Below are 24,035 nucleotides of genomic sequence, written 5' to 3'. Positions count from 1 at the left end.
GTCAGATTTTCTATTCAACTTTAGTCTTCCTAATAGGTATGCCTTTATTTCATTAAATGCTATTATATTCACTATTTTGCTAGTTCTAAAATATCTGGGCAGTTTTTCTTTATAATTTCTTGAATCTTGAGGTCTCTTTTTTTGAACATTGTTTTCTGGTAGTCTAATTCTTAATTTTCCCTGTTCTATTTTCCAAGTGATTTTTTCTCGATAGTTCACATTTTCTTTTATATTTTTTGACTTTGTTTTTATTGTGTCTTTTATTGTGGAGCTTCTACTTGACCAATTTTAATTTTTTAGGAATTATTTTCTTCAATGAAGTTTTGCATCTCTTTTACCAAGCTATTCATACTCTTTTCATAATCTTCTTGCATTGCTCTCATTTTCTCCATAATTTTTCTTTTACTCTCACTTAATTTTTAAAATAATTCTTTTTTTTAAAATTTCTTCCTTTAGCTTTTCTAGGAATTATTGTTGGGGCTCTGTGCAGTGCACTAGTGTGTACTAGTTCCCTGGTATTTCAAAAGCTTTTTGTTCCATGTTGGTTGTATTTTTGACACCTATTAAAACAGTTCTTAAATGTTTATGGGTCAATACCTTATCTGAGTAGTTGTGAGCAATGGTTCTGTCTGTAATAATGTCTATTTCCATTGCTGCTTTGGAATTTGTGTAGTATAGATATTTTTTGCCTGTCATTTTATAAAGGATAAGAAACTTCTTGGGTACAGTTCTAACAAACTAACTGTGTCTTTGTAGGTATGCTGTATGTGAAAATTTTGAAGCCTGCAGTGATATGTTGCACAGTTCTTCCCATATTTTGTTGATGGAGTTCAGATAAAAATGGTTCTGGGACAAGGCAGTATACACTATTCCATTTTATAGGTAATGTTCAACAAACTATTGCACAGGTGAATAGAATGACTTCTTGTAATGTAATAAGATATTGAGATAACAATTCATCTATAAATCCACTGAAAGATTTTTCAGTGATCCAGGAAGCAAACAGGACCATGGGAATGGCATGTTAGCAGAGGCATACTGGAGCCAGCTCAAAGAGTCCAAGTGAAAGAGCTGAATGCTAATTTTTTAGTGTTTGTACTTATTCCTTGTAAACTGATAAATGCTACAAATAAAAGTCTGATTTATAATCTTGTTGAATAATCTGGACTTAAGAAAGTGATGAAGATAATGCTTATGTTGCTGATTAAACTTAAACACACATGTGGTGTTTTCTTCTGAGAGCCAGTTGTTAAGCAGTTACCGGCATACTCCTGCACGTATCTCATCCTCTTCTCACATGGTTCTCCCGTTTACTTTCTTCCACTAGAATGCTATATTTTGTAAGCTGTTTGTTCCATGTAATGTTGGTTTATGATTATTTGATAACTTCTATGAGAATGTTATTAAATTTGTATTAATCAATTTATGTCCAGATGATTGTGGGTAATGGTTCCATCATGGCTAATGGTCTCGTAAAGTTTATCTGTTGAATTCTCAAGGATATTTTGAAGTCATTATTTATACTATGGATATTTGTTGTCTGCTTCTTTATGAAAAATAATGAGTTTCTGACATATTAATGTAAGAGAAACTCAGTGGAGCAGTGAATAGTGATGGTCTTAGAGTCAGGAAAAAAAGTTTAATCCTCCTTTAGAAATTTAATAGCTTGGTAATCCATGGAATGTCACTTAACATCTAGTTCAGTTTCTTCATTTGTAAAATGAAGATATCTACCTTCAGGGAGGTGAGGAAAGCATTTTATTAATTGGGAAAGGATAAATTATTATGGCTATTATGATTTAGAAAATTCTCCAAAACCTCTTTAGCATTGTCTTTGATTATTTGTACTTTTATGAGTTCTGAAATTACCTGTCTCGTAAGTAAAAGCCACCTGCTTGCTTGTGATGAATGATAAAATGCTGTAAGTAACTACCTAATCAAACTGCCTCAAACTCTATAATTTTTCTACTGCAAGGGAGCCATAAGAGTAGTCGTGTGGTTTTGGACTCATGCTGTCCTCCATATGCAGGTCTTCAAATGACAGATATCAGTGGAAATAATTTTAAGGTAATTATTTTCAGTAATTGTAGTTGATTGGTCTACCCCCAAACCCTCTCTTTTTTTTTAAATTCATGAATATGCAAAAAAGACTATTAGTACTTTAAAAGACAGCATTTCATTTCTTTGTGTTTGTATACTTAGTGCCCAATGCTTGGCACTAAATAGGAAATTAGCAAATGTTATTGATAACTTACTCTCTGGGCTAGGTAAAAATCTTCAGACCTTTTTCTGACACTGGTGGAAATAGTCCGGACAGGAATTCAGGCCCCAGGTGCTTGTGATTGGGTATGTAACTATAGAAACACTGTCAGTGGTTGTTAGTGCATATGTCAGTTGGCATGTGTTTTTAGATACAGATCTTTTAGGCTGCATTCTGGGAGGGTAGATATAGTGGATAGAGAACCACATATGACCTGGATTCAAATTCTATCCTGATAATTACTAGCTATAGCTTCAATTACTTTATCTGTAAAATCAATAAAATAAATACTGTATGACCTACTTGACAACTTTGTTGTGAGGCTCAAATAATATGTATATAATGTGCTCTGCAAACTTTAAAACAGTTTAGAAATGCCATTTGTTATTATTAAGTAGGATGGTGTGATTCACCAATTCTTCTAGCTTTTACATTGAATTGTGTGGGGTTCTAGGGTTGATCCTCACAAAGTGCTATCAGAATTTTGTGGACCATAATATTGAAGCCTAGGCAAACATGATCTGATAAAATGGCAAATTGGTTGCTTAGTCCTGAGCCCCTGGTTGTCTTGGTTCAGGAAAAATGGGATACTGGAGCAGGATAAACAGAACCAAGATCAAAGGTTGAGACTGTGAGGATTGACCTGTGTCATAAAATAGACTTCAATGTCAATTTGTTGCTCTTCTCTCTCCTTACCACATCTTGTAGAGAAAGTAATAAGAACTGATCTTACATAAATGATCTTACATAAATCTCAAAGTGCATCGTATTGAGAGTCCATGTACATGGACTCTCAATACGATGCACTTTGAGAAGTGCCACAAAGATGCTTTCACCAAAAACAATATCCTGGAATTTCATTAGTTGCTCATAACTTTAGATGAATAAGTTGCTCTTTTGAAAAGCAAATATTCCTGATGGGATATACTCCAATGATTAAGCCTATGTTGATCTCAAGCCAATGATTCAGACCATAACCTGTCTATAAGTGCTCATATTGTGTAACTCTTGACCATGTCCTCCCAAAAGTTCACCAAATCAATACACCCAGGATTCTGGAGGCTTTCATCAAGTTCTTTTGATATTGATAAGATAACTAGTGTCCCATCCTGTCTATCTACCTTTTCGTTTTTTAATCAGTCTGCTTGGTCTTTCTCTCATCCAGGAAATAGATGACATAATTTACTCCCATTTTTCTTAGAAGGTCCTCATTGCTTATATGTTGCAGTCTATTCATATCTTCTATGCAACTCCTCACAGACCAATCTATGATATTCATTTAAATTCTTTAGAGACGATTATATTCCATATAGGATGCCATATGGCAACACAGATAGAATGTTGATAATAGATGTCTTTGCTTTCATACAAAACTTGAGTTCATTGAAGCAACTCTGAAATTTCCTAAAGGCCATCTAGCCAGTTTCTTTCTCTTCCTGTTTCAACTCTGCACTCAACTCAGTTTATCTGGATTGTTGGTCCTAGATGTACTGATAGACAAGCTTAATAAGGTATTCCTCCAAAAGAATATTGAAATATGAAGAATTGCCATTAATCATCTTCCTTTTGTGGATGGATTAGCCAAATTCCTTTGAAACTCTGTAGGGTTTCAGGGTTTGATACAATCAGCCAATGTAACTCACAAACAGGAACATTTGGAGACTTTCACTGTCACCAGGACTCCTTCCCTTCTTTGGCTTAGATTCTGCACTGGATCTCTGCCAGAAATACCTTTGGTGAGCAAACACCCTCCTGTTTTATGCCTTACCCTGTGCTTATTATCAAAGGGTCAATGATTAGGGTAATTATGTTGTTATAGCTTCTAAAAAATATTGGATGATTTTGAAGTATGCAAAATAAATACTTTGTTGTAAAAGAGCCTGTAAGGTGGAATTTTGATTTACAGAATCAAATGCTGCTTTTGGTAATCTACAAACAGTAAGCATAATAGGATATATTCTCTAGATTTTTCAGTTAATTGTAAAGATATGTTCTATTGCTGAATATGAGTTATAAAAGCCTGTTTCTTACTAATAACCTTGACTGACATATAGACAAGTCTCATGAATATTTTGCATAGAGTAGAACTATAGGTTGAGAGTTATTGGTGTTCTCCCCATTGTTTTTTTAAATATTAATAAACTCTGCATTTTTTCCTCCACTCTGATAGCTTTTCTTTTTGTCCAAATATCCTGTATATTAATCTCTTGCCACCTTTCCAAATGTATAAGGTCCAGCACAGATGCACTGGGTCTAATACAGCGGCTTTCTCTTTGTTCTCTTTAGTGACATTTTGACCTCTAAAAGCACATACAGAACTGTGATGTTACAGTCCAAGTATGGGGATTCCCATTGTCTTTAACACATAAAATTCATATCTATTTATGGAAATCTTTCCTGTTTTTCTTCTGTTTGTGTTTCTTTTGTTAATCTTTGAATACTTTTAAGTGAATATTTAAGAAAGCTTTCTTTAAGCTAGTTTTATCTTCCATTGTTTTTCTCTACTTTATGAGATGACTTATAAGTTTCCATTATCCTGCTTTGTAAAGCATTACAAATGAGTTTATTCTAGCCTAGAATTTCTTTCAGTAACCATCTTGCTCAGTTTTGACAATTTGGTAAAATGTGGGCTGAATAAGGCACATTCTAGGCTCCTTTCGACTCCTTGTTATGATAATTAATTTACATTAGCTAAACCCATTTAGTTTTTGCCACTATAATTTCTGCTTTCCATTTATTGTTTTTTATATTCAATGACTTGTCCAAGGAGTTTAGGGTTAATCTGTTTCATTTGTGTGCCATGTATTTTTTCTCATGATAGTTATTTTTGTTTTTTACTAATTCTGATTTTACCTCTGACAAACTGATGGTCTGACTATATATATATAGACACAACTATCTCAAGGAGAACTCCCAAATCAATAACAAGTCTTTTCTTGTCTGTAAAAATTTAATCTATTTCATTCTTTATGGTGTTATTTGGTGCTTGCCATGTCCAGCACCTTCCAATGCTTTTCTAAACAAAAAAAAAATATGCATGAAAAAGAAACAAGCAGTTTCTGGGTAACCTATGTATTTAGCTTTTCTCATTCCTTCCTTCTTCCTGGTTCAAGCTTTGCCATATATTTGTACTCATGCTCAACTTTTCCTACTTTTGCACTAAAGTCACTAGGGTCTTAAGTTTTTCATGGAATTACTCCACCTTTTCTTCCATAACCACTAATAATTGTGCATAAGCTTCAATATTTCTTTTTTTGTTTGTTTTAATTTTTAATTAATAGTATTTCTTTTTTTTAATTACATTTGCAATTATTTTCACAGTGGTAAAACTTCTCAGAATCTGACTTTGCTCATAAGCAAAACAAGAACTTTATGATCTGCCCCTTTCACAGGCCCATGGTGAGGAAAGCAGAATGATAAATGGAAAGTTGTATAGGAATGTGAATAGGATAAAATTCTCCTCCAGAGAATTCTCTCCTGTGCTAAGGACAGGACTGTGGCCTAGAAAACTCTACTGGCAAAAGGCAAGCTTGGCTTTGATTGGGCTTTATGTGCCAGCTCACTGGTTGGTCTTTGCCATCTTAAACAGAACCAATGACTGTCAGAATTCTCAAATACCACCCTCTTCCTCCCAAACATGGGCCAGCTAGTTTTTCCCTGAAGAAAAACAAAGCCATTCCCAAGCCTTGACTAGCTTCAGAGTAGTGTGGAAGGGATGATGTCAAAATTCAGCTCATGCCCCTTTTGATGCAACTTCCTGGGCCTTCCCCCATGCCATGTGGAGTCAAGGTCCTTCAGGATTGGCCACTGTCCCAAGAACATGTGTGAGACCCCCGCTTTACACTGTTGAACAGATGGACTTCACTATGAAGTTGAGGTGGGCCACATCTGCCCAGGCCCGATGCTGTAGCTAAGCAAACCTCCCTTTTGGTTAGCTGTTGAATGATCTGGAAGTGCTTCATTTTGTTCCACTATAGAACCTGAATCTGGTCAGATGCCCCAGGACACCAGCCAGTCAGGCCCACTGCCAACACCACCATCCCTTACTTGTGCTATGCCGTCTCCCCCAATCAGAATATCATTTAGAGCAGAAATTGTCTTGCTTTTCTGTTCATATTGCCAGTTTTCAGAATATAGTAAGTGCTTTCCATTCCATATTAAGACAGAGAATCTGAATTATGTGTTGTATATGCTTATATATGTACACGTTTTCCCTGATAAAACATAAGTTCCTTGAGGACAGAAATATTTTATTTTTGTCTTTGTATTTCCCAGTGACTAGTATAATGGCTGGCACATAACAGGCCCTTAAATGCTTAATGACTGATGCAAATTACCATTTATATCAGATAAGGGAATGCATGTATTGATGAGTCCTTCATAAAATTAATAAAATATTATTTCTATCACAATTAAAATGCAGCCAGGCATAATGTTGATAATGAACTGGAAAAATTAGTTCCTGAACAAAGGGAACTCTTATTTCCTCTGCTGCCACAGCTACCACTTTCTCATGGCAACATGGAGTAATGAAGCCTTATTGTTTCCTAAGTGATCTAAAAATCAATATGCTTTAGATTAAACAGTACAACACCATAGCATGATCTATGTAATCTGGTATTTCTTTCTCCATTTTAAATTTCATTTCATAAGGAAATAAAGTTGTAAAAAGTCCTATTACAACTTGCCTATTTGAAGTTTCCCTTTGAAATTTATTCATTGTCTTTCCGAGTGGAGGCATATATCCCATGGCACTTGGAAGCAAAGTGTTTCCTGTATAAGGAATATTATAAATAAGAACATTCTTTAGTAAAATACCAGTAAACAGCTGAATGAGACTTTTCACTAGTTCTATAAGTAGAATTTCCAACAGATATAATCTGTTTAAAGGAAGGAATAGATTCCCTTTTTACATTAATCAAATTTAATTTGCAAAGAGAGAGAATTGCTGAGAATCTAAAGCACAAACTGTAAAAAACACAGGTTGGCTTGTTAGTCACTGTAGTAAAAGGTCTCAGGTTGCTTTTAAATATCTGTAAAGGGAATTAAAACTACATAGAAAAACATTGCTTTATTTATTATTATTTCATGGTTCACATGAAAGATTAAGTCATGGTTCATTCAGCATATTAAATGTTCTACAAAGTATGACGAGCATTTAAAGCAAGTGAAAACTACAGGGTGTCCCCAAAGTCTCAGTGTGGCTTTAAGCTTAAATAGCTTTAATAACTTGGAACAGCACTAGAACGGTAGGGACACCTTGTACATAGCAATACCATGTGCTGACAGAGTTTTTCAGTCACTCTTTGGCAGGGATGAACAAATTATTTAACCTCTCCAAGCCTCAGTTTCCCCATCTTTAAGAAAGACGGAACTAGACTAGTTGTTTGTTGTAGTTTTAGTTCTGAAGTGTAAAACTCTGGGGAAGCAGCCTTCAGTGTCCTCATGTGCAAAGCTGGGGGAATTGGACAGAGGGCTGGGCTGGGAATGACCATGAAATATATATTAGTTGTATGATGAAGGACAGATGGCTTCATCTATCAGAGCCCTATTTAGTTCTCTAAGGTTATTTTTAAAGTATAGATGAAGTTGATCAATTTTGGTAATGGGAATTTCCACACCAAGAAATTTTCATGTGTATGAAATGAGAGGTCTAGAAAAATATAGGGAATTTGTACTAAATGATCTCAAAGGTTTGTTTCAGATCTAAATTACTATGATTCTAAGGGTAGTATACACACATTTGTTATGTAATAATTTTGAAGTATTATCTTCCCTTCAGCTTAAAGTTACTGTGTCAAAATAACATTTTTGATTCACTACTGTCACATTAAAATTTTTAGTTTCTTGAATCTAAACAAATATTTAGAAAAATAAGTGAAAATTAGCTCATAGAACCTAAACTAAAAAGCTAATCTAACAAATATTTAGCAAATTATTTTTACACTGAAACAGTTTTACCTGAAGTTCTTGTGTTCTCCATGTGGGTTAAGAAGCTACTTGCATTTAGTAATTTTTCATCACTGAAATCATCCCAAACTTCATCTCCCAATTCAAAGTTCACATTCAAAGAATCTGAAAAATGAGAGCTGTCTTGATCTGCATCTGTCAAATTGTGCATTAGGGAACTATTAAAATTTCTGCTGGAGAGCACTATGTGAGGGCTTTCTTCACTTAAAGCTGTAGAATATTTCCATGCAGAAAAATCTGTGCATAAGAAAGAACAGGTAGTTCAGGTAGTTATTCAATTTACAACAAATAAATGAGTAAAAATAATATTAAATCAATTCAAAGATAAAATTTCAAAAATCCTGAAACACTTCACAACAGCATTATACTACACTAATATTGTCAGAAATCAGTCAATTTTAATTAAGCAAGTAAGCAAGAATTAAGTGCCTCCTATGTGCTAGGGGCTCATATTGTACTGGAGCTACAAAGATAGAAGGGAAAGTCTCTACTTTCCAGAGCAAAGGTACATGTCCATTTATAGATATAGACAAAACCACATAAAGTATAGCAAGGTCCCTTCTGGGATAATCCCTCTTCCCACTGACATTTGGGGCTTAGATTTCCCTCAGGACAATTATTCCAGGTTCAAGGTATTCTATATATCTGCATTACTAAAATTATAACTCTTAAGCATCCACTGGTATGTTCACTTTTAATAGTCAGTGAACTGATAAAATTAGCTCTAAGCAAAGGCATTTACTGAAATGGCACCAAATGAATAGTAATAACAAAACATTTATTTATAATCCTGGGGCATATCTACTACATATATACAGTGTCAGTTGGAGGACATATAGAATCTATTAGAAGAAAAACACAACATAAGGAAAATCTGTAATGTAATTTTTTTAAAAAACAGATGTTAACATGAACATGATAACAAAATTGCTCTTAAATTTCCATCTGGACTTCTTTTAAATTCTGTGCATTTAAAAATTGTTGTAATACTTTTTGTCATTATCTATTAACCTACTTTCCTCCTCAAGCCTCCTGTCCCTCAGAATATGCTGTCTCTTACAACAAATATATAGGATCAAGTCAAATATGTATAGACCAATGTATTGGCCACATCTGAGAATATACTCTATCTTATCCTATATCTCTACTTTTTTACCTAAGTGCCAAGAAGTGGCACTCATATTTTCTCATCAGCTTTTTGAAGTCATGATGGTAGCTACTTTAGGGAGTTATTTCCCCATACATTTATTATTCTTATTTTATTATATATTCTTGTCCTAGTCATAATTGTGAAAATTATCTCTTTCCTTTGTCCTCTAATTGTTGTAACATGATCTCCTATATTTTAGGTCATATATTAATTTAAAGTTTACTAGATATATATTGTAGATAGAAAATGTTGGTTTAAAACTGATTTCTGTAATTATTCAGTTTTCCCAGTTATTTTTGTTTAAAAAAAACTAGGGAATCTTTGTCTTAGTGGAGCTATCTTTGGATTTACTTAACATCATGTTGCTCTGTTTTATTACCTCTGAGTCTTTTTTAATTGTTTGGTTTTTTGTTCAACACTTTTTTATTTTTTTTTAACCAAATTGTTTTGATGATTACTACTTTAAATTCAATGAGAAAACAAGAAATATTAGAACTAAGTCAGAGTATAATCAATAGAATAAATGAAATATTCACTATTAAAAACAACTGACCTCCAAAACAAAGCAAGAAGATCATTAAAAATCATTAAAAATCATTAGGTTTCCTGAAAACTGTGACTAAAAAAATTCCAACTGTATATTATATCTCAAGAATCATGAAAAACTGTCTAGAAATGAGAAAGCCTGTTATGGGCCAGGATTTGAAACAAGGTGCTAAGTCACTGCAATTGATAAAAACAATGCTTATGTACTTAGTTCACACCTTTAGAATTCACACCTTTAAGAGAGTTCACACCTTTAGAGAGCATATATAAACTAGGAGCCTCAACTAGGATTGACTTGGGGAGATTCACAAGTCATAAGATCACAAGCCCACAAGGCGGAGTCAGATTCATTCCAACTTCCATCTTTGTGCTGGCTGGAGAGATTCGGAGGGACAAGAGGCTGAAGCTGGAAGAGACAAAGGACAAGCAGCAAGAGCTCTTGGAACCAAGGAGAGAAATAGGCCTCTAAGAAAGCTAACCGGGTTATTCTGAAGGAAACAATAAAAGGATTTGGACTTTAACTCCTGGCTGCATTTGAGATGATTATTACACTGAACTGAAACTAAGGCTGTCTCCAGAAGCTCCCCAAGAAATCTGCTCCCAGAGAACATTATATTTTACAGAAGAGAACATTACAAAAGCCAGATGATAAAATGAAAATGAAAAGAATCTTCCATTTACCTCTTGGAAGGAAGCCCAATATGCAAAGACTCAGGAATGGTACAGCCAAAATCAAAGCTTTGATATCAAAGTAAAAATATTACAAAGTAGTTAAAAGAAAGTGAGAGGAAAGAAGTGGAAGCACTAAATGTAGATTTTTTTAAGGAAGCTTGGCCTTTGAGCTGGGACATATCAAAGGAGCTAACAGGGATGGATTAATCAAATAAGAATTGTTTTTAAGGACAGGAAGACTTAGGCATATTTGTAGGCAGCAAAGAGAAATTCCATAGATAGGGAGAGACCAGAGAACATAAAAAAGAATTGGGATGATACTGAGGGGACAATTTTTCTGAGAAATGGTACATGTAGAGGTGTTGGCCTTGGTGAGAAGAGCCAGCTATTCATCAACGACTGGAGTAAAAGGGGAGGAGTAAAGGGATTATGGGAAGGAGGTGTGAAATAAGAAGTAGGAGAAAAGGAGACTGTTTCCATTTTCTTGAAATATGAGATGAAGTCTTCATCTAAGAGCAGGGGAGAGGGTGTTGTAGAAAGCTTGAAGGAAGAAGAGAAATCCTGGAGAAAACTACTGATGATATGAATAGAAAATCAATTAAAGAAGAATTAAATAATTGCCTTGCTACATACAGGGCCTAGTGGATATCATAAAATATAAATTTGTTTGGACCAGTCAGTACAGTTTTGTTAATCAATAAACAAGAATTTATTAAGAATTTTCTAGAGACATCTAGATGGAGCAGTGGAGAGCCCCAGGCCTAGAGGCAGGAAGATCAGAGTTCAAATCTGGCCTCAGACACTTAACACTTTCTAGCTCTAGACCCTGGGCAAGTCACTTAAACCCAATTGTCTTGCCAAAAAAAAAAAAGAGAGAGAGAGAGTAAAAGAAGAAAGGGAAAGAAGGGAGGGAAGAAACAGAGAGAGGGAGAGAGGAGGAAGAGAAGGAACAGAGGGAGAGAGGGAAGAAGGAAGGAAAGAGGAAAGAAGAAAAGAAAAAAGAAGGGAAAGACAAAAGGAAGATGAGGAACATTCTTGCCAGAGTCATTCTCAAAAGACTCACTGAGGGTTGTATCTGGTATCACTTTCCCCATGTTGATTTTGACACCCCCTATTCTTTAGGTTTTCCATGCTCTGATACTGGGTAGCTAGGGTCAGTGTGGGCTTGTTCTCTCTTTATTAAGACCACAAGCTGAGGCAATAAGTCCACCTCTAACTTAAAAAGAGACAAAGCAAAGGGGAAAAAATGTGTCTGTTGAAGCAGAGTTCTGTGGTTGTAGAGTATAGAAAGTTTGTGGTGGCCTTGACTTCCTCAGGAAAGGACAAGATGAGATCCTTTGTCAAGAGGGCAAGGGGAGAAGCTGGTATAGGAGGTCTAAAAACAAAGGTTTCAAATAGTTGTTTTAGAGGGACAGAAAGAGTTTATTTCACTTCCCTCTCAGCTGACATGTGGGAAAATTTTTAACAAGATTGGCAGCAGAATTTCCAGTTATAATACATGAAATTTCATTTTATAATACAAATTTTCACAAAATCCCTCAAGCACTCAAACAAATTGCAACAGCCCTTGAAGTTAGAAACCTGGTAAGAACATACCAATGTGCCACAAGCCAGATTTTCAAATCCACTTCCTATCTGAACGGCAGCAAGGACTAAGAACTAGGAGACTAGAGCTCTGGTCCTGGAACTGCAACTGTCCAGCGCTGCCCAGCACTACTCAGCAGGGAACCTTGAACAAACTGCCCTTGATTGCCTCAGTTTTCTCATCTGCAAAGTGAGAGGATTTAACTAATGATTCCTCTAACCTTGTCTAGCTCCAAAATTCTACAATTTAACAACTGTTGTTTCCTCATTTCAGTTGTGTTCAACTCTCCGTGACTCCATTTGGAGTTTTCTTTGCAAAGATACTAGAATAGTTAGCCATTCTCTTCTCCAGTTCATTTTACAAGTGAGGAACTGAAGCAAACAGGGTGAAGTGACTTGCCCAGGGTAGTACAATTAATTGTCTGAAGCCAGATTTGACCTCAGGAAGGTGAGTTTTCCTGCCTTCAGGCCAGGTGTTCTATGCACTGCACCTCCTAGCTGTCCTATGGGGCTTTTTACATTACCATAAATTAGAATTATGATATTTAGTAGGAAGGAAATAGGGGCAGTTATAATCCTATAGTTAGAGAGAAAGGCAATTAGCATTAAGTGCCTACTATATGCCAAGCACTATGCTAAGTACAGTACAGATATTTCATTTGGTCCTCACAACAATCCAGGCTATTAGTATCCCCGTTTAGGCAGAGGAAACTGAGGCAGACAGTGCTGAAGTGACTTATCCAGGGTCAAAGAATTAAAGTGTTAGAGCCTAAGCCAGCTGTCTTATCATATTACTATCAACACTGTGACTTCGAGTAGATGATTTAATCCCTACATCCCCCCCGCCCCCCTGCTGCCAGGTACCCTCAAAAAAGTTCGGCCAATTCCTGTGCTTGTAGTGGGCAAGCATATGTGCCACAGTTTTACAGAAGAAGAACAACATATGGAAACAGGCACCATTATGAAAAAATATGACACATTAAAATGACAAATCTATATTATACTTCAACTATATGCTAAAATCCAGATTATGTTTAGTATAAAAGTGCAGAATTATATTGAACCACCTTAGAGATATCCAAAGTGTGAAAAGTATTTCTAAAAATGGTTAACAAAGTCAAATTAAATTTTATATGTATACACGTATATGTATGCACATATTTGTATATTTAAAACTGTCTTGCCCAGTAAACAAAATATTATTGAGTAAAAGTATGGTAACCAAAAACAATACTTGTTTACATAAGTTCATTTGTGAAATTTCATGGAAGATTACAAGTCCCATCACCCCATAAAACAGTGAGGAGCAATACAAGGAAAAGAAAGTATAAAGAAAGTTTGACAGTAGATTAAATCAAAATCATCCCAAAAGTATTTAAAGATGAAACTAGGAGGAGGACAACAAACAGCAAAAATGGGGGGGGGGGGAGGAGGGAATCTGATTTTAATACCAAATACTTTTCACTATTAAGGATAATGGAGCCATCACTTTATACTGCAACATGTCAGTCCCAGGTGTGTTTCTTGGGGAAGTAGAAATGGGCCTGACAAAAATGAAAGTGGGAATCACAGCTGGGCTAGGCCTCATATACAGAGAGGGGCTCTGTGCTCCACTGACCTGATTTTTGAGGACACTAAGGAACCGATTTCCAAGGTATTTAAAGGGAATGCCAAAAGCTCTGGAAACAATCTGGGATCTTATCATTACAGACAAATCTATGACTTAGAGAATATTAGCAATCGCTAATTAGCATGCCTATTTATGAGAATAATCTACATAATAAGGATATCTTTGATGAAAGTATGAGAAGAGAACAGCCAGGTTTCTACAAACAATATGTACGCAAAGACCCTTATCTACAATCACATAGCTGAGTAAAAGGCATAAATGATATAAAGTTCTAGTGTTGCTCCTTGTATCTTGGTTAGAAAAAAAATTATTTTATTTAGCAGAGCAAAATGAAATTTTAAAGATGCTCTTTCAATCAATCAGTTGTTTCTCATACATGTGCCAAACTGTATAAAATATCTTTTATAACCAGATATGACAACTGAGATTATAACAATTTTTGGTGACTAGTTACTACTATCAAATAAGGCACAAAATTAGAAGATGAATTTTTGCTAAAAATATTTGCCACTGTCATGAAATAGAGACAGAACAGAAAATAGATAGAAGCAAGATTCCCTATTAACCAGAGGTTCCTGATAATTTTTTGTGCCAAAGATTTTGCCAAAGATTCCTTCTCAGAATAAAGCTTTCTAAATGTTTAAAAAAAAAAGTCATGGATTACAGACAGGTGGGGTCAAATATTTGATTTTGATTCAACAGAAACACTGCAGAACTTCTCAAAGGAGTTCCATAATTTTCAAAGGTACTTGGCCTATAGGCTGCCTTAAGAGGGGGGCCCACGTTGCTGAAGAACCTAGAAATACACTGACACCCCAACCACCCATATTCCATCCTAGCTATGACAAAAGTTGAATGGGCAGAGCTCATCCAAAAGAGATAAGAAATGAAAGATAAGTGAGACCCAAAATTGAGTAAGAGCAGGCTAAATCATCTTTGGGAAACTCTTCGGTGCTTTTTAATAATTCCAAGCTTCTTCATGAAACAAAGGATCATCTTTAATACCAGTATTCTTCTAATAATATTCTATGCCTGCAAGTCAAGCATAGCAAAATTTTGGAAGGAGGAAAACTGAGGGTCAACTCAAGAGCAAGGGATTGGTACATGCTAGGTATGAGCATGTATTACACTAAATGAAGAATCATGCCAGAAAAGCAGGGCCAAGAATATAATTGATTGAATGAGAACTCTTAAAGGATCTGTGGTTAGGTTGGTAGGGGAATTCCTTATGTAATAACTCCCTTCACCAGTACAGACTGACATCCATCCATGACTTAGTAGAGAAATCCTGGCAAAGAACTCAGATGCAAAGAAGTTAAAGTTCAGGGACATAAAACTTACAAAGGAGAGAGATGAAGAAGTCAAATTCTACTATACTAACCTAGCAAAATGATGGGAGATCAAGAGATAATGAATGAACAGTGGCTGGGGTTGCCTGTGTTAATAGGAAAGTGAATCCCCCACTCTATCTGGTCCTTCACATGAGCAGAGCCACCATGTGACAACTCAAGAGCTCCAGTGGGAACAGCTTTCCCTTGGTCGGGGTCTTCACTCCTGCCCTGGCGGAGCTTCCTGAGCCTATTGGGGGAAACCCTGACAGATGGAGGCCAATAAGGCACGGAGCCCTTAGAAAGCTTCTGCTGACCAGACCTCTTTCCCCCAATGTGGCTTTTTTGTTTGGGTTTTTGCCCCACATTGGTCTATGTTCAAAAAGCTTACTTTTTCCCCCTCTGATTTTTAAAAGTGTTAATAGTGTTGAACAGTAACTGGTTCTTTTGAGACTCTACAAGGAAAATTCCCTGCACATTCAACACTCTAGAGAGTTCCTTCTCTTTCTCTTCTTGGCTTCCTTAGAACCTCCCCTGAGCAAATGAAATTGCTTTTCAGTTCTTTTTGCTGACTGACTCTCTGTAACCTCTTTTGAGGTTTCCTTGGTAAAGCTAGGGGCATGGAGACATTAGCTCCTCCAGCTTCTTTTACAGATGAAGAAACTGAAGCAATCAGAGTTAAGTGGAGTGCCCAGAGTCACACAGTAGTGTCTGAGGCTGGGGAAAAACTCATCACATGTTGGATTCATTGCAGCTTCATCTCAATGTTGGTTTGTTGTCAAGATGCCAAAGGAAGCCAAGGGAAACAACATAAAACAAAGTTTTAAAGAAACGGATCCTCTTCGGGACAGACCCCCTCCCTGGGGAGAAAGACGCAGCAGCCTTACGATCGTGCCCAGCAGAGACCACTAGCCTATTTTCAGGACTGGCGCCAGGAGGCTTTGTGCAGTCTGGCCCCCGAATCACAGCAGTGACATCCACAACAGCAGAAGCGCCTCCTAGCTATCTCTCAATGTGCCAGGGACAAGTCACATCCTATCCCAAGTGAATTGCTCATCTCTCACTTCTTGGGAGACTTCATTCTCTCCTTTCTTTAGGAGAAGAGCATGAAAAAAATGATCTTTTCAAATACGGTCACACAGCCTTATTGTTTCCTGGGTCTGGAAGAATCCTCGGTCTGTCAGCAGATTCAATCTCCAGGACTATACGAATGTCATGGGCACACGACGTGAATCACTTATAAAAGATTTATGGGAAGACATATAGCAGAATTTCACAGGACAAGAAGGCATGGGTGGTTTGTGATTTGTATTATTCTGAGGAGTACACTTATTAATGAGATCACATATGCACTGAATTATCGAAAAAGCATTTAAAATTAAATATCTGCATGCTAAAGCACACCAATGGAATATACAGCTTTAGTTTCGCTTTGTTGATTATACGTGTTTACATACCTGAATACATATGCTTATAGGTAACCCCACATTCTCATATTTATCATTCACTTAGTATTCTTCCAACAATATTCTATGGCTGCAAGTTAGAGCACTCCAAAATTTTGGATTTTGTCCAATGTGTTCAAATCATATGTAGGACATGTATGACACTTAAAATATATCAGGGATGACAGAATCCTCGTTTAGCAAAATGTCAATGAAAGGAATTTCCCTCCTCCCAAGAAATATCACATTAAGAAATCTATTTCCCAATGATAAGAAAAAAGACTAAAAAAGAAAGATGGTTTTAAAAACTGCAGGCAGGTCATATCAGATTCTTACAAAGAAAAGTGAGCTGTACACAATAGAGAGAAAAAATATCTGTACTAGTTGGTGATTATACTCTAAAAAATTAAAAAGAAATTTATCTCTTTTAGACTATAAAAATAATGAGGATAATCAGCTTCTTGTGAGCAGGAAGTATTTTATTACTTGTACTTGTGTCTTCCATCCTTTGGCACAACATCTGGTACATCTGTAATAGATATTTAATACATACTTGTTCACTAACTGATACATTGAACTTGACCTAATAATTCAAAAGGAAAATGTGGCTGAGCTGGTAGTTATAATCATTTCAGATGTTTGTTTTTCAATATTATTACTTCTCAAACTGAAGTAATGAAAAATCATTTTTCTTATTAAATAGTACACCTGTGGTCACTTACCCTTTTCTCTATGATGAGCTGAATGCTGTTGTTGCTGGGATTTTTCACAGACTTCAGGAGAATCCCATTTTTTCACTGAAGAGGAGGCAGAAGTTTGTGTACATTTTGACCTTTACAGATTTGTTGAAATAAGAAAATTGAAAATAAATATGAAAATTAGTAGGAGTCTAAAACTATTTATTCAAACAAATAAGGGAAAAATCTGTGGCCTACTCATTCAGCCCCTTCTCTGAGTCACTTATATTGATCTGAAATGATCAGGGTTTCCTATTTACTGTAATTTTAAGGTTATGTTGAGAAATCTCATTTGCATCAACAAATCTCCTTTGTCTTATTTTCATAGGTTTGTCATCCTTTTTTGTTCTGGAATTCCCACCATTCTTATTATTTTTAAGATTAGACAACAAAGGTATTATGTACATACAGAGAACCATTGATAAAAAGCACTCTTAGGATAGGGAGAAAATGTCTTCTTTTGGGGTTTGGGTTAGAGAAGGTATATCCTTCTACTTCAGTCTTCTCTCACAGGAACATGAATTTGCTTATCAAATTAAATTATGGTCTTCATGGTCTCATGGATCTTCTGGAAGTCACAAAATGCCAAAGGGGATGAGATACAAGATAAATGAGTATAATGAAGGGTGGTACTAAGAGAATGATGGCAAAAAACCTAGCAGATCTCTAGCCAGAAAGGGATGATCTGGGCTCCACTAATAATATAGTGGGGAAGGGATTAAACTTTGCTTTGTTCATAGTTTTGCCTAATATTTGAAGATGGTGTAACAGAAGTACTTTGGGAAAAGGCCCTTTGGAATTATTCTACGTCCTTAAAATGAACATTGAGAGCTAAGGGCACATAAGAACAACCTTCTTCTTGAATTCTTCTTCTAATCACAGAATGTCAGAATTGTGATGTATTTGGGGGATCATCTAGTCCAATGTTTTTATTTTACGAATGAGCCACTGAAGCCCAGAAAGATTACACATTTGGCTATGGTCATAAAGAAGAGCTTGTGCTTAAATTCAGGTGAACTGACTCCCAATCTAATGATGTTTGTGATTATGAGAAAAAATATTTATGTTGAGAGTTTCCCTTGAAATGCAACTTCTAAGTAAGTATAAGGATCAGAGTAGTACCTTGGAAAAACCGGAAGCAAAGCTTTGGGAGTAAAACTAAATTTCTTAAGATCCACATTTTGAGATTTATTTATCTGCATCTATTGGAAGAAAAAACAAATTCACTCTTAATTACACATGAATAAATTTTAACAGATGAATGGTTTAACGAAGATCCTTGGACATATATAAAGGTTATAAAGTAATAAGAAAAACTGAGAATACAAAACAAAGCAGGAAAACTACAACTGGTTGACATGAAATAATCTTATCCTGCCAGACAAGGCAGTAGTACTGGTGGAAGCAGTGATTACTTCAAACTCTATGCACTGGATTAACTGTCACCCTAACCCTCCTTTTAGCCTTTTGTGATCCTTCAATCTCTTTTCATTTAAGCAAAGAAATGAGAGCCCTTCTATCAGCCTGACTCCCCTCTCTGGCTCCAACTCCAACTGCTGGACTGGCTTCATAAGACAGCATGAGACAGTCCTGAAGTTCATTCGCTAGGGACAGTGATATGACAATCTAATGACTTTTCTTTCATCTGGCAGGAACTCTCAGATCACTTGGAAAGGGAGTTTTTGTTCAATGTCAACCTTTAGAACTATTCAAGGACTTGCATATGAAGGTAGGAAAAAGGCTTGGCAGATAAGACCTTTAAATTCAGTGTTCCACTGAAGACAAAGCCTCCCAAAAAAGATAATATAGGAGTCTGCAGTTTATTCTTATGGATAAGTCTCTAAACATACAGAGCAGAAGTGAGATACTGAACAACAATCAGAATCCAAAAAAAAAAAAAAAATACTGACAGGCCAGATTTGGCCTGGACTAAATCTGATAAGCTTAAATGTAATATAATTCAGGGCAGCTAGGTGATACAGTAGAGAGAGCACCAACCCTGGAGTGAGGAAGTCCTAAGTTCCAATCGAACCTCAGATTCCTACCATTTAACTAGCTGTTTGACCCCCAGACAAGTCACTTATGGCTGACTGCTTCACAAACAAATAAATAAATACAATATAACTCACTTTGATGAAAACATTCAAGTTTACATGTATAAGATAGGGAAATATGGTTAGAAAGCAATTTATCTAATAAAGATTTAGTGGTTTAGTGGTCTAAAAGCTCAATATGAGTTAACAACATAGCATGGCAACAAAGATAATTAATGCAATCTTAAAATTATTAAGAAAGCATTGTGTCTTGTAGAGGGTCACAGTCAGTGGGGGAATTCTGGGTAAGGTATAAGACCCTTCAGCCCAGAGGAAATCTGCTAACAAAGCAGTCTGGTTCAGTTCCCCCATTTCCCCTAAGGGCTCTCAGCCTTCCTGAGAAGTCAGGGGGCAGTGACAACCTGTGTAAAGATTGAAGCAGAGTGATACCAAGTAGAAGAATGATACCATGTGGCAAATTACACACAATAGCAAGTTGTTTAGGTGGTCCCCTATGCATGGTGTTGTTTTTGTTACATTATATAAAGGGGAAAGCCCTTGAAAATAAAGGGACTCCATTTTCCCACCATCCTTAGGAGTCCCACCTCATCACTTCGCCGCTAGGAAGGTATATTTTAATCTCCCTGGTGCGGGGGCTCTAGAAAGCAATGGTACATTTTGTCACCCCAACTTGGGGGTTCTAGAAAATAGGACACAACAGTGTCTGGGAGAGGGAGGTGGCTGGCAATCTCACTATAGTATACCCTGGTCAGAGCACATCTGGAGTATTGTATTCCATCCTGGATGCCACATTTTAGAAGGACATTGATAATCTAGAGATGGTACAGAAGAAGGAAAATAGCATAGTGAAGAGTTTGTATGTCATACATCACATGAAGCTGGGCTAAAAGAGCTGGAGATACTTGGATCAGATAATCTAGAGTCAGTTAAATATACATATATGTTATTGATACATAACAGAACTAAACAATATCATCTCATTCAGAAAACTAACCTTGAGGCGTTTAACTGGGGGAATAGATGAAGTGGCATCCCTGTGTTTTAAATCAGTTAGATAGGAGGAAAATATTGACTCTCTCATTTCTGACTTTTGTGCAACTCCAATTTTACCTTTGAAAAGAAATTGAGGATTCTTTACATCACATTTACATATTTTTATAGAGAGTAATTTCTCAAAATCTAAGTTACTTTTTCTCATATTGCATACAAAAATAAAATTTTACATATGGATATATTCAACATTCTGTTTACATTCTGTTTTGATAGTTGTGATTATATTCGTTGTTAAATTTTAAAGTCTAAAGTAATCCTATTCTAAAGTACTCACAGCAATCATGTCCACATGTATCTTTATTTTTACAGTGATGGTGGCAGTCTCTGTTTCCAGCTATTTTGCAAAAATTCTTTCTGTTGCAGGTGCTTCCTAAAGTATAATGATAATAATAATAATAATGATCACGATCACAAGAATAATAATTTATTACTATGCTTAATTTAAGGTTGCAGATTTTCATTTTGGTTTTTTTTATACAGCTATTAAACAAAGTAATAATGAGTAGCAGTCTCCTTCAGATACTACCATTTTCCTTATACTGCATTGCAAGGATTTTCTTAAGAAAAGCACAGCTAGTCTTGACAATCAATAAGAAGGTTAGTTTGACAGTGATGGGAAAAAATGCACAAGAGGAGGAAATGACCCATATTGTGGCTGAAAATAATGCTCTAGTCAAGGCTCAATGAGGACCTCAGCTAGGGTGGTGGCAATGAAAGTGAAAAGGGATTATTTCTAAAAGCTATTCACAGTAAAGAATTTTTAGACTATGTAACTTAATTTGTGATTAGGTTGCTATTATAAGCAATTGACACCAATATTTCCTGAAGTATTGGACTTTGTTCACTTTCAAAAGCAAAGCTGGTTATTCTATAAATAATTCATTGTGTGATCGTGAATGACTATTTAAAATTTAATTACAAGTTCTTAGCACAGTGCCTAGAAAACAGTAAGCACTTAATAATTGTTTTTACATTCACAAATAAATGCATTTTCATTTATTTCACCTTTCTGGCTTTTTCCAATCTGAAAAAGGAATGGGTTGGATTACATGATCTTTAAGGTATCTTTCAAATCTAATATCTTATGATTCTATGAGCATGTGTATCTAGTATTTTGAATGTTTGTTATTTCATTTTCAGCACTAATGCAAACCACATTACCTCTATAATTTAGCAGGTGGTCCTTGAGAGTGATAATGGCTCCAATATTCATTTCCTTACAATCAAGCCTCTCCAAATTTAGATGGGCTATTTCTCAAACAATGGACATATAATTATGTATCTACAGGAATAAATGTTAAAAGATAATATATCTAAACCTAGAAGGGATTTAAGGAACTCCTTAATCCAATTTCATTTTATATATGTGGAAACCTGAGGCACAGGGAGGTTAGATAACAAGTCCCAAGTTATACAGGTATTAAGAATTATAGGCAAGATTTGAACCCAGAAACAAAGCTATAAGGAATATGGATTCTATCACCCATTTCCTTGCATTTCGGCATCCTGAACACTGATCCCCTAGACTGGATAAAGTTACGCTTCCTATCTATTTGATGTGACTTTATTTGGCTATATGAATATAATTTATAACCAGATGAAATTTAAAACTTATAATAAAATTGTCTTTGCTATAGTCAAGACCGACAGCTAGAGATTGCGTTGCTATGGATATGGGTGTTTTATTCATCTGGAGGAGTATGAAAAGGGGAAAGGGCTATATCTAGAGGCCATAGGCTACTAGAAGAAGCTGTTATATCCTTAGGTGACAGAAGTGGTCGTGAGGGCACAAACTTGGCATTTCATCACAGAAACAGAGAATTAATAGAAAACTTTCTTTGCTAAAGTCAAACATGCTACTGATACCAATAAACTGAAATGTTGATGATTATGAAAAAGGGAAAGGGTTACAAAAATAGAAGGAAGAAATGTCTGTTTCTTCAATCTGGAACATATGTGTATGTGGACATATTCAATCAAAAAACATTTATTAAGCACCTATTATGTGCCAGGCACTATGCTAAATGCTAGCGAAGCAAAGTAAGGTAAAAGGCTGTCTGTGCTTTCCAGGAGTCACAATGTAACGGGGGAGACGACATGCAAATATCTCTGTACAAACGTTATATTCAAGATAAACTGAATATATTCAGGATAAACTGAAGGCATGTGAATAAGGGTATTGGGGAAAGGCTTCCTGTAGAAGATTGGATTTTAGCTGAGATTAAAGAAGTAAGAAGGCAGACATAAGAGATCATTCAAGGAGTAAAGAATAGCTAGTAAAAATTAGGTACCCAAAATCTGGAGTTATCTTGTTCAAGAAACAGGAAGAAGACCAGTGTCACCAGACTGGAATTCATGGTGGGATAGAGGGAAGACAGAGCATAAGAGAATGGAAGGGAGAAGGAAGGGGGTGGTCAAGAAGAGAACATCCCATGTTTGAGTCTAGAGGGGCTGGGGATTCAGGGGAGTTGACTGAGTGGGGAGCAGGGCTTGGGAGTGAGGTGAGGATGTGTTCTGGTCAGATCACTCTTTGGCAAGTAAGTGCAAGATGTACAGGAGGCAGGAAGAGACCTATGACTGCCAGACCCATTCCAAGGCTTTTGTAGTTGTCTACTGGACATCCAGCTCAAGATGTTCAATAAGCAGATGAAAATACAAGACTAGAGCTTCACGCTGAGGTAGCGTGAGAATGTCAACATAGATATAATAAAGAAATCGAAAGGATCTGATGAAATCACCAAGTGAAAGAGTTAGAGGGGGAGAGAAGACCTTAGAAAGAGCCCTGGGGGGGGGGAGGAACCCACAGTTAACAGAAGTGACCTGGATAAAGATCCTGCAAAAAGGCACATCAGCTATGTAGGAGAACCAGGAGAGGGGAGCCACATGAAAATTAGAAAGAAGGAAGTATCGAGAAGAGGAGGCTGATCCACAATGTCAAAGGCTGCCAGGAGATCAGGAAGGATGCAGAGGGAGAAAAGGCTCTAGTTTTTTGCAGCTAAGAGACTGTTAGTAACTCTGGGAGGAGTAAATTCAGTTGAATGATTAAGTCAGGAGCCAGAGTGCAGAAGCAAGATGAGAGTGAGAGGAAAGGAAGCAGAAGCAGCTGTTGCGGATGGCCTCCTCGAGAAGCTTGGTCCCAAAGGGAGGAGAGATGGTGGATCAGTTAGCAGGGAAGATGGACCACAGACAGGTTTCTGAAGATAGGGGAGACACAGACAGGGTTGTAGGCAGCAGGGAAGCAGCCAGAAGCTAGAGAGAGAAGGAAAAGATGTGAGAGAGTGGGGATGACAGGGGATCTCCTGGAGAAGACAAGACTGAATGGGAGCACTTGTGTAAGAGGAAAGGGTTGTTTGGGGAAGAAGGGCCTCTTCTTGTGAGAAAGGTGAAGGAAATAGTGAGTGATGTGAGATGAGGAGGAAAAAAGAGGGAGCTCTCCATGAATGGCTTCAGGTTTTTCACTCAAATAGGAGGCTAGGTTCTCAGCTGAGAGGCTGTCTAGAGAGAACCCCTGAGAAATATAAGGAGAGATGGAAAGGTTTTGAAAAGGCTGCATGGTGGAGGAGATAGTAAGTTCATTAGGAAGACATAAGAAGATTTGTTGGACAT

The 24,035-nt window shown here is 36.4% G+C and overlaps 1 protein-coding gene across 1 annotated transcript in view; it reads right to left on the bottom strand.

Moving 5' to 3' along the window:
- The window catches only part of HFM1 (helicase for meiosis 1), a 103,039-nt gene that overhangs the window by 5,239 nt on the left and 73,765 nt on the right, over window positions 1-24,035 (bottom strand). The window contains exons 30-35 of the mRNA XM_031968565.1: window positions 20,704-20,799; window positions 20,371-20,486; window positions 18,445-18,524; window positions 17,308-17,417; window positions 8,222-8,467; window positions 6,949-7,033 (exon numbers count right to left, since the gene is read on the bottom strand). Of these exons, the coding sequence (XP_031824425.1) occupies window positions 6,949-7,033; window positions 8,222-8,467; window positions 17,308-17,417; window positions 18,445-18,524; window positions 20,371-20,486; window positions 20,704-20,799 (733 nt within the window). The remainder of the gene's footprint in view (window positions 1-6,948; window positions 7,034-8,221; window positions 8,468-17,307; window positions 17,418-18,444; window positions 18,525-20,370; window positions 20,487-20,703; window positions 20,800-24,035) is intronic.

Source organism: Sarcophilus harrisii, chromosome 4, assembly GCF_902635505.1.
Source record: "Sarcophilus harrisii chromosome 4, mSarHar1.11, whole genome shotgun sequence".
NCBI classification, from domain to species: domain Eukaryota; kingdom Metazoa; phylum Chordata; class Mammalia; order Dasyuromorphia; family Dasyuridae; genus Sarcophilus; species Sarcophilus harrisii.
Note: the sequence above shows the minus strand (reverse complement) of the source record. Positions and strands in the feature narration are given on the sequence as shown.